The sequence below is a fragment of the Gymnodraco acuticeps genome, unplaced genomic scaffold (genome assembly GCF_902827175.1).
Source record: "Gymnodraco acuticeps unplaced genomic scaffold, fGymAcu1.1, whole genome shotgun sequence".
Lineage (NCBI taxonomy): Eukaryota > Metazoa > Chordata > Actinopteri > Perciformes > Bathydraconidae > Gymnodraco > Gymnodraco acuticeps.
Window position 1 is genome coordinate 311,136 of NW_022990177.1, and position 11,481 is coordinate 322,616.

The 11,481-nt window shown below is 46.5% G+C and overlaps 1 protein-coding gene across 1 annotated transcript in view; it reads left to right on the forward strand.

The window, feature by feature from the left end:
• Window positions 1-11,271: 11,271 nt before the first annotated feature.
• The window catches only part of crfb16 (cytokine receptor family member B16), a 17,376-nt gene continuing 17,166 nt past the window's right edge, over window positions 11,272-11,481 (forward strand). Inside the window, exon 1 of the mRNA XM_034217770.1 lies at window positions 11,272-11,459. Coding sequence (XP_034073661.1) covers window positions 11,297-11,459 — 163 coding nt within the window. The 5' untranslated portion in view covers window positions 11,272-11,296. The remainder of the gene's footprint in view (window positions 11,460-11,481) is intronic.

Genomic DNA, 11,481 nt, shown 5'->3' on the forward strand with positions numbered 1-11,481 from the left:
TAACCGCCTTTAGCTTAGCGGTGGTGACGTGAAGTCATGTGACCGTGCTGTAGTTCCTTTATAGCCCAACATTAGCCACCTTTAGCTTAGCGATGGTGACGTGAAGTCATGTGACCGTGCTGTAGTTCCTTTATAGCCCAACATTAGCCTCCTTTAGCTTAGCGGTGGTGACGTGAAGTCATGTGACCGTGCTGTAGTTAATTTATAGCCCAACATTAACCGCCTTTAGCTTAGCGGTGGTGACGTGAAGTCATGTGACCGTGCTGTAGTTCCTTTATAGCCCAACATTAGCCACCTTTAGCTTAGCGGTGGTGACGTGAAGTCATGTGACCGTGCTGTAGTTCCTTTATAGCCCAACATTAGCCACCTTTAGCTTAGCGGTGGTGCCGTGAAGTCATGTGACCGTGCTGTAGTTCCTTTATAGCCCAACATTAGCCTCCTTTAGCTTAGCGGTGGTGATGTGAAGTCATGTGACCGTGCTGTAGTTCCTTCATAGCCCAACATTAGCCTCCTATAGCTTAGCGGTGGTGACGTGAAGTCATGTGACCGTGCTGTAGTTCATTTATAGCCCAACATTAACCGCCTTTAGCTTAGCGGTGGTGACGTGAAGTCATGTGACCGTGCTGTAGTTCCTTTATAGCCCAACATTAGCCACCTTTAGCTTAGCGGTGGTGACGTGAAGTCATGTGACCGTGCTGTAGTTCCTTTATAGCCCAACATTAGCCTCCTTTAGCTTAGCGGTGGTGACGTGAAGTCATGTGACCGTGCTGTAGTTCCTTTATAGCCCAACATTAGCCACCTTTAGCTTAGCGGTGGTGCCGTGAAGTCATGTGACCGTGTTGTAGTTCCTTTATTGCCCAACATTAGCCTCCTTTAGCTTAGCGGTGGTGACGTGAAGTCATGTGACCGTGCTGTAGTTCCTTTATAGCCCAACATTAGCCGCCTTTAGCTTAGCGGTGGTGCCGTGAAGTCATGTGACCATGCTGTAGTTCTTTTATAGCCCAACGTTAGCCTCCTTTAGCTTAGCGGTGGTGATGTGAAGTCATGTGACCGTGCTGTAGTTCCTTCATAGCCCAACATTAGCCTCCTTTAGCTTAGCGGTGGTGACGTGAAGTCATGTGACCGTGCTGTAGTTCATTTATAGCCCAACATTAACCACCTTTAGCTTAGCGGTGGTGCCGTGAAGTCATGTGACCGTGCTGTAGTTCCTTTATAGCCCAACATTAGCCTCCTTTAGCTTAGCGGTGGTGATGTGAAGTCATGTGACCGTGCTGTAGTTCCTTCATAGCCCAACATTAGCCTCCTATAGCTTAGCGGTGGTGACGTGAAGTCATGTGACCGTGCTGTAGTTAATTTATAGCCCAACATTAACCGCCTTTAGCTTAGCGTTGGTGACGTGAAGTCATGTGACCGTGCTGTAGTTCCTTTATAGCCCAACATTAGCCACCTTTAGCTTAGCGGTGGTGACGTGAAGTCATGTGACCGTGCTGTAGTTCCTTTATAGCCCAACATTAGCCTCCTTTAGCTTAGCGGTGGTGACGTGAAGTCATGTGACCGTGCTGTAGTTCCTTTATAGCCCAACATTAGCCACCTTTAGCTTAGCGGTGGTGCCGTGAAGTCATGTGACCGTGTTGTAGTTCCTTTATTGCCCAACATTAGCCACCTTTAGCTTAGCGGTGGTGACGTGAAGTCATGTGACCGTGCTGTAGTTCCTTTATAGCCCAACATTAGCCGCCTTTAGCTTAGCGGTGGTGCCGTGAAGTCATGTGACCATGCTGTAGTTCTTTTATAGCCCAACGTTAGCCTCCTTTAGCTTAGCGGTGGTGATGTGAAGTCATGTGACCGTGCTGTAGTTCCTTCATAGCCCAACATTAGCCTCCTTTAGCTTAGCGGTGGTGACGTGAAGTCATGTGACCGTGCTGTAGTTCATTTATAGCCCAACATTAACCACCTTTAGCTTAGCGGTGGTGACGTGAAGTCATGTGACCGTGCTGTAGTTCCTTTATAGCCCAACATTAGCCACCTTTAGCTTAGCGGTGGTGACGTGAAGTCATGTGACCGTGCTGTAGTTCCTTTATAGCCCAACATTAGCCACCTTTAGCTTCGCGGTGGTGCCGTGAAGTCATGTGACCGTGCTGTAGTTCCTTTATAGCCCAACATTAGCCACCTTTAGCTTAGCGGTGGTGCCGTGAAGTCATGTGACCGTGCTGTAGTTCCTTTATAGCCCAACATTAGCCTCCTATAGCTTAGCGGTGGTGACGTGAAGTCATGTGACCGTGCTGTAGTTCATTTATAGCCCAACATTAACCGCCTTTAGCTTAGCGGTGGTGACGTGAAGTCATGTGACCGTGCTGTAGTTCCTTTATAGCCCAACATTAGCCACCTTTAGTTTAGCGGTGGTGACGTGAAGTCATGTGACCGTGCTGTAGTTCCTTTATAGCCCAACATTAGCCTCCTTTAGCTTAGCGGTGGTGACGTGAAGTCATGTGACCGTGCTGTAGTTCCTTTATAGCCCAACATTAGCCACCTTTAGCTTAGCGGTGGTGACGTGAAGTCATGTGACCGTGCTGTAGTTCCTTTATAGCCCAACATTAGCCACCTTTATCTTAGCGGTGGTGCCGTGAAGTCATGTGACCGTGTTGTAGTTCCTTTATTGTCCAACATTAGCCTCCTTTAGCTTAGCGGTGGTGATGTGAAGTCATGTGACCGTGCTGTAGTTCCTTCATAGCCCAACATTAGCCTCCTTTAGCTTAGCGGTGGTGATGTGAAGTCATGTGACCGTGCTGTAGTTCCTTCATAGCCCAACATTAGCCTCCTTTAGCTTAGCGGTGGTGCCGTGAAGTCATGTGACCGTGCTGTAGTTCCTTTATAGCCCAACATTAGCCGCCTTTAGCTTAGCGGTGGTGACGTGAAGTCATGTGACCGTGCTGTAGTTCCTTTATAGCCCAACATTAGCCACCTTTAGCTTAGCGGTGGTGACGTGAGGTCATGGGACCGGGCTGTAGTTTCTTTGTAAAGAAACACGTGTAAACAATAGAAATACACAATAAAGGACAATAGACGTTTGAATAGACAAGTGAAATTAAAAGTAGAGGTTATTAGAAATAACAAAGATTGTTAGATTATTGGTTTGATGAACATCACGAGAAAGACATAAATTATAAGACAAATAAATAGAAAAAAACGTTTAAGGCCTTTGTTTTTATTCACTTTGGGCCGAATGCAGGAAGCAATACACAAACAAATGTCCTCTTATTTGTGGTCTGTATGCACAGTTTGATTCTGAACAAAAAGACAAAATAAATACTACAATGAGACAGAATGGTTTTGTTTGGCACTTTATATTGATAGTACATAAAATACCTGTGTAAATAAAGTTATTGAGATGCAAAAGAGCTAAAGAAAACATAGACTTGGTATCTCTGTGAGACTGAGAAGAGGAGAAGTCTGCAGCAGGAAGTGGACGGATAATAAAAATGTTAATGTCCAAATAAGGAAGTCCAGGTCCGGCCTCCTATTGGCTGATGAGTGAAACTAACAGAACGCCTGTGAGGCTGAAAATGGTGCTATAAACAGGTGTGTTGTGGAAACTAAGATATATTTACGTCCTTTAAACTCCATTGATCATGGATGCATTAATGACTGATGCCAGCAACCCTCAGGATAAAGGGGAAAGAGACACAACAACTCTACAAAGACACAAAAAAGGGTGAAAAATATGCAATTTGACGACGAAGACACCTGACAACAATTCATCACCACAAAAGAGACACCTAATCACTAACAATTACCAACAAACAAAGAGACACAAAATGACCAGGAAACATCCTCTACTGATATTCTGTACACACTGTGAAGACGACTGAGACACATGTAACATTTGTGATATTGGGCTATAAATAAACATTGATTGATTAAAAAAGACAACAGAAAGAGGTTAAACCGCTACAAATACACAACTAACTACCACAACATCACAAAATTATCCCACAGAGAGACACAAGAAGACACACAAACAACTACAGTGAGACACATAATCACCACAAAGATGAAGAATGACTAGAAAAGTACAAAAGAGACAGAAGTCACAAAGAATGACAGAAAACCCAAGCAGACACACAACTACACACAAATACACTTATAAAACAAAGAGACACAGATTGACCAACAACTATGCAAAATGACTACAAAGGTACACAAAGAGTCTAATTTAGCAGGAGGCGTGTGGCGCAGTGGGTTGTGCGTATGTGTTGGGGTCACAGGTTCAAACCCCACTGCAGTCAGCATGTTGTTGTGTCCCTGAGACGCTTCACCCCAAAGTGCTCCTGTGGGGATCGTCCTCAGTGTTGAGTCTGTGAGTCGCTTTGGAGAAAAGCGTCTAACAAGTGACATGTGATGTAATGTAGCACAAGTTGACACAAAAAGGCTCAAAATCATCGAACGCATAAACGCATAAACACAGAAACACAGAAAACAACAAAAAGACACACGAAATGACTACTAAGGCACAACAAAGACAACAGAAAGGGCAAACAGTGACCAAGTATTATTAAAAAGATTACAAAGGCACAACAAAGAATACAAAAAGGACAAAACAACCACAGACACAAGGTGACCAAAAACAACATGACACAGAAAATAACTAAATACAAGACTACCAAAGAAGATGAGAAATGGCTACAAAGTAACAAAAAAAGACAAAGGGTCAAACCCACACACACAACAGCAAAGACACACACAGACACACACACACACACACACACACACACACACACACACACACACACACACACACACACACACAACAGCAAAGACACACACACACACACAAACAACAGCAAATACACACACACACACACACACAACAGCAAATACACACACATACACACACACACAACAGCAAAGACACACACACACACAAACAACAGCAAATACACACACACACACACAACAGCAAAGACACACACACACAACAGCAAAGACACACACACACACAGACACAGACACACACACACACACACACACACACACACACACAACAGCAAAGAGACACACACACACACACACACACACACAACAGCAAAGAGACACACACACACACACACACACACACACAACAGCAAAGACACACACACACACACACACACACACACACACACACAACAGCAAATACACACACACACACACACAACAGCAAAGACACACACACACACACACACACACACACACACAACAGCAAAGACACACACACACACACACACACACACCAGCAAAGAGACACACAATGACCATAACAGGGAATAGCAGATGTGTGGGCTTGATGTTAAAGAGACATGAGGGCTGAGCGTTGGGAGGTGTTTGATGTCTGACGGGTGAAAGGCGGGCAGCTCCCAGGTTGTGTGAGTTTTATTTATTTATGGTGTTTGGAGGTTAATGATTGGACATCATGAGAGTCCAAAGTCTGTCCACTCTACAGAAACATCAGTATCATCAGATCCACCCTCGGGAGGAACAGGAAAAACAGTTAAAGATTAAAATGTATATTCAAAGTATTTCTGATGAATACATTTCGTGATTACATGATAACGTGCAGTACTGTGCTGCTTATATACTATACATGTTAGTTAATTGCCTCCCCGGTTAAAGAGGCCCCATTCTGCCGATGATCTGATTGGTCAACTGCTTAGAGATGTCCCTGTGTGTACCTATGTATCTAAGGTGTGTGTGTGTGTGTGTGTGTGTGTGTACCCCTCAGGTGTGTGTATCTAAGGTGTGTGTACCCCTCAGGTCTGTGTACCCCTCAGGTTTGTATATAAGGTGTGTGTACCCCTCAGGTGTGTATCTAAGGTCTGTGTACCCCTCAGGTGTGTATCTAAGGTGTGTGTACCCCTCAGGTGTGTGTATCTAAGGTGAGTGTACCCCTCAGGTGTGTGTATCTAAGGTGTGTGTACCCCTCAGGTGTGTGTACCCCTCAGGTTTGTATATAAGGTGTGTGTACCCCTCAGGTGTGTATCTAAGGTGTGTGTACCCCTCAGGTGTGTATCTAAGGTGTGTGTACCCCTCAGGTGTGTGTACCCCTCAGGTTTGTATATAAGGTGTGTGTACCCCTCAGGTGTGTATCTAAGGTCTGTGTACCCCTCAGGTGTGTATCCAAGGTGTGTGTACCCCTCAGGTGTGTGTATCTAAGGTGAGTGTACCCCTCAGGTGTGTGTATCTCAGGTGTGTGTACCCCTCAGGTTTGTATATAAGGTGTGTGTACCCCTCAGGTGTGTATCTAAGGTGTGTGTACCCCGCAGGTGTGTATCTAAGGTCTGTGTACCCCTCAGGTGTGTGTATCTAAGGTGTGTGTACCCCTCAGGTGTGTGTACCCCTCAGGTGTGTATCTAAGGTGTGTGTACCCCTCAGGTGTGTATCTAAGGTGTGTGAACCCCTCAGGTGTGTATCTAAGGTGTGTGTACCCCTCAGGTGTGTGTATCTAAGGTATGTGTACCCCTCAGGTTTGTATATAAGGTGTGTGTACCCCTCAGGTGTGTATCTAAGGTGTGTGTACCCCTCAGATGTGTATCTAATGTGTGTGTACCCCTCAGGTGTGTGTATCTAAGGTGTGTGTACCCCTCAGGTGTGTATCTAAGGTCTGTGTACCCCTCAGGTGTGTGTATCTAAGGTGTGTGTACCCCTCAGGTGTGTGTATCTAAGGTGTGTGTGTACCCCTCAGGTGTGTATCTAAGGTGTATGTACCCCTCAGGTGTGTATCTAAGGTGTGTGTACCCCTCAGGTGTGTATCTAAGGTGTGTGTACCCCTCAGGTGTGTGTATCTGAGGTGTGTGTACCCCTCAGGTGTGTATCTAAGGTGTGTGTACCCCTCAGGTGTGTGTATCTAAGGTGTGTGTACCCCTCAGGTGTGTGTACCCCTCAGGTGTGTATCTAAGGTGTGTGTACCCCTCAGGTGTGTGTATCTAAGGTGTGTGTACCCCTCAGGTGTGTATCTAAGGTGTGTGTACCCCTCAGGTGTGTGTGTGTGTGTGTGTGTGTGTGTGTATGTGTACCCCTCAGGTGTGTGTATCTCAGGTGTGTGTACCCCTCAGGTTTGTATATAAGGTGTGTGTACCCCTCAGGTGTGTATCTAAGGTGTGTGTACCCCTCAGGTGTGTGTATCTAAGGTGTGTGTACCCCTCAGGTTTGTATATAAGGTGTGTGTACCCCTCAGGTGTGTATCTAAGGTGTGTGTACCCCTCAGATGTGTATCTAAGGTCTGTGTACCCCTCAGGTGTGTGTATCTAAGGTGTGTGTACCCCTCAGGTGTGTATCTAAGGTGTGTGTACCCCTCAGGTGTGTATCTAAGGTGTGTGTACCCCTCAGGTGTGTATCTAAGGTGTGTGTACCCCTCAGGTGTGTGTATCTAAGGTATGTGTACCCATCAGGTTTGTATATAAGGTGTGTGTACCCCTCAGGTGTGTATCTAAGGTGTGTGTACCCCTCAGATGTGTATCTAAGGTGTGTGTACCCCTCAGGTGTGTGTATCTAAGGTGAGTGTACCCCTCAGGTGTGTGTATCTAAGGTGTGTGTACCCCTCAGGTGTGTGTACCCCTCAGGTTTGTATATAAGGTGTGTGTACCCCTCAGGTGTGTATCTAAGGTGTGTGTACCCCTCAGGTGTGTATCTAAGGTGTGTGTACCCCTCAGGTGTGTGTACCCCTCAGGTTTGTATATAAGGTGTGTGTACCCCTCAGGTGTGTATCTAAGGTCTGTGTACCCCTCAGGTGTGTATCTAAGGTGTGTGTACCCCTCAGGTGTGTGTATCTAAGGTGAGTGTACCCCTCAGGTGTGTGTATCTAAGGTGTGTGTACCCCTCAGGTTTGTATATAAGGTGTGTGTACCCCTCAGGTGTGTATCTAAGGTGTGTGTACCCCTCAGGTGTGTATCTAAGGTCTGTGTACCCCTCAGGTGTGTGTATCTAAGGTGTGTGTACCCCTCAGGTGTGTGTACCCCTCAGGTGTGTATCTAAGGTGTGTGTACCCCTCAGGTGTGTATCTAAGGTGTGTGTACCCCTCAGGTGTGTGTATCTAAGGTATGTGTACCCCTCAGGTTTGTACATAAGGTGTGTGTACCCCTCAGGTGTGTATCTAAGGTGTGTGTACCCCTCAGATGTGTATCTAAGGTGTGTGTACCCCTCAGGTGTGTGTATCTGAGGTGTGTGTACCGCTCAGGTGTGTATCTAAGGTCTGTGTACCCCTCAGGTGTGTGTATCTAAGGTGTGTGTACCCCTCAGGTGTGTGTATCTAAGGTGTGTGTGTACCCCTCAGGTGTATATCTAAGGTGTATGTACCCCTCAGGTGTGTATCTAAGGTGTGTGTACCCCTCAGGTGTGTATCTAAGGTGTGTGTACCCCTCAGGTGTGTGTATCTGAGGTGTGTGTATTCCTCAGGTGTGTATTTAAGGTGTGTGTACCCCTCAGGTGTGTGTATCTAAGGTGTGTGTACCCCTCAGGTGTGTGTACCCCTCAGGTGTGTATCTAAGGTGTGTGTACCCCTCAGGTGTGTGTATCTAAGGTGTGTGTACCCCTCAGGTGTGTGTATCTAAGGTGTGTGTACCCCTCAGGTGTGTATCTAAGGTGTGTGTACCCCTCAGGTGTGTATCTAAGGTGTGTGTGTGTGTGTGCGTGTGTGTACCCCTCAGGTGTGTGTATCTAAGGTGTGTGTACCCCTCAGGTGTGTGTACCCCTCAGGTTTGTATATAAGGTGTGTGTACCCCTCAGGTGTGTATCTAAGGTGTGTGTACCCCTCAGGTGTGTGTATCTAAGGTGTGTGTACCCCTCAGGTGTGTGTATCTAAGGTGTGTGTACCCCTCAGGATTGTATATAAGGTGTGTACCCCTCAGGTGTGTATCTAAGGTGTGTGTACCCCTCAGGTGTGTATCTAAGGTCTGTGTACCCCTCAGGTGTGTGTATCTAAGGTGTGTGTACCCCTCAGGTGTGTATCTAAGGTCTGTGTACCCCTCAGGTGTGTGTATCTAAGGTGTGTGTACCCCTCAGGTGTGTATATCTAAGGTGTGTGTGTGTGTACCCCTCAGGTGTGTATCTAAGGTGTGTGTAACCCTCAGGTGTGTATCTAAGGTGTGTGTACCCCTCAGGTGTGTATCTAAGGTGTGTGTACCCCTCAGGTGTGTGTATCTAAGGTGTGTGTACCCCTCAGGTGTGTATCTAAGGTGTGTGTACCCCTCAGGTGTGTGTATCTAAGGTGTGTGTACCCCTTAGGTGTGTGTACCCCTCAGGTGTGTATCTAAGGTGTGTGTACCCCTCAGGTGTGTGTATCAAAGGTGTGTGTACCCCTCAGGTTTGTATATAAGGTGTGTGTACCCCTCAGGTGTGTATCTAAGGTGTGTGTATCCCTCAGGTGTGTGTATCTAAGGTGTGTGTACCCCTCAGGTGTGTGTATCTAAGGTGTGTGTACCCCTCAGGTGTGTGTATCTAAGGTGTGTGTACCCCTCAGGTGTGTATCTAAGGTGTGTTACTCAGGTGTGTAACTCAGGTGTGTATCTCAGGAGTGTATCTCAGGTGTGTATCTGAGGTGTGTAACTCAGGTGTGTATCTCAGGTGTGTAACTCAGGTGTGTAACTCAGGTGTGTATCTCAGGTGTGTAACTCAGGTGTATAATTCAGGTGTGTAACTCAGGTGTGTATCTCAGGTGTGTATCTCAGGTGTGTATCTCAGGTGTGTAACTCAGGTGTGTATCTCAGGTGTGTAACTCAGGTGTGTAACTCAGGTATGTATCTCAGGTGTGTAACTCAGGTGTGTATCTCAGGTGTGTAACTCAGGTGTGTATCTCAGGTGTGTAACTCAGGTGTGTATGTCAGGTGTGTAACTCAGGTGTGTAACTCAGGTGTGTATCTCAGGTGTGTATCTCAGGTGTGTAACTCAGGTGTGTTACTCAGGTGTGTATCTCAGGTGTGTTACTCAGGTGTGTATCTCAGGTGTGTAACTCAGGTGTGTTACTCAGGTGTGTATCTCAGGTGTGTAACTCAGGTGTGTTACTCAGGTGTGTAACTCAGGTGTGTATCTCAGGTGTGTAACTCAGGTGTGTATCTCAGGTGTGTATCTCAGATGTGTAACTCAGGTGTGTATCTCAGGCGTGTAACTCAGGTGTGTATCTCAGGTGTGTAACTCAGGTGTGTAACTCAGGTGTGTAACTCAGGTGTGTAACTCAGGTGTGTATCTCAGGTGTGTAACTCAGGTGTATAATTCAGGTGTGTATCTCAGGTGTGTTACTCAGGTGTGTATCTCAGGTGTGTAACTCAGGTGTGTAACTCAGGTGTGTAACTCAGGTGTGTATCTCAGGTGTGTAACTCAGGTGTGTAACTCAAGTGTGTATCTCAGGTGTGTATCTCAGGCGTGTATCTCAGGTGTGTATCTCAGGTGTGTAACTCAGGCGTGTAACTCAGGTGTGTATCTCAGGTGTGTAACTCAGGTGTGTATCTCAGGTGTGTAACTCAGGTGTGTATCTCAGGTGTGTAACTCAGGTGTGTAACTCAGGTGTGTATCTCAGGTGTGTAACTCAGGTGTATAATTCAGGTGTGTATCTCAGGTGTGTAACTCAGGTGTGTATCTCAGGTGTGTAACTCAGGTGTGTATCTCAGGTGTGTAACTCAGGTGTGTTACTCAGGTGTGTATCTCAGGTGTGTAACTCAGGTGTGTAATTCAGGTGTGTAACTCAGGTGTTTATCTCAGGTGTGTAACTCAGGTGTGTATCTCAGGTGTGTAACTCAGGTGTGTATCTCAGGTGTGTAACTCAGGTGTGTAATTCAGGTGTGTAACTCAGGTGTGTATCTCAGGTGTGTAACTCAGGTGTGTAACTCAGGTGTGTATCTCAGGTGTGTATCTCAGGTGTGTAACTCAGGTGTGTATCTCAGGTGTGTAACTCAGGTGTGTATCTCAGGTGTGTAACTCAGGTGTGTATGTCAGGTGTGTAACTCAGGTGTGTATCTCAGGTGTGTATCTCAGGTGTGTATCTCAGGTGTGTATCTCAGGTGTGTAACTCAGGTGTGTATCTCAGGTGTGTATCTCAGGTGTGTAACTCAGGTGTGTATCTCAGGTGTGTAACTCAGGTGTGTATCTCAGGTGTGTAACTCAGGTGTGTATCTCAGGTGTGTATCTCAGGTGTGTAACTCAGGTGTGTAACTCAGGTGTGTAACTCAGGTGTATCCGGTCTGACTGGTTCTTCAGCCTCAGCTTTGGCACTCGTCTCTTCGCAGCTTCTTCACACTCTAACCTGCCGTCTGTTCAGAGGCTGGATTGTTTTAAGATGGTGGTGTTTTCCCCCCTGGATCCGGAGAAGATGTGGACTAACGTCTCGGTTCTGCTGAACGCCAGGTTCTGGACATGCTGGACCTCAAATCCTGGTTCTGGAGACCGTTACCCTCCGGTCATGAATCTGCTGCTGGTGGTCCTGCTGCACTTTGCTCACTGTGAGTTCAATGCCATCGTCTT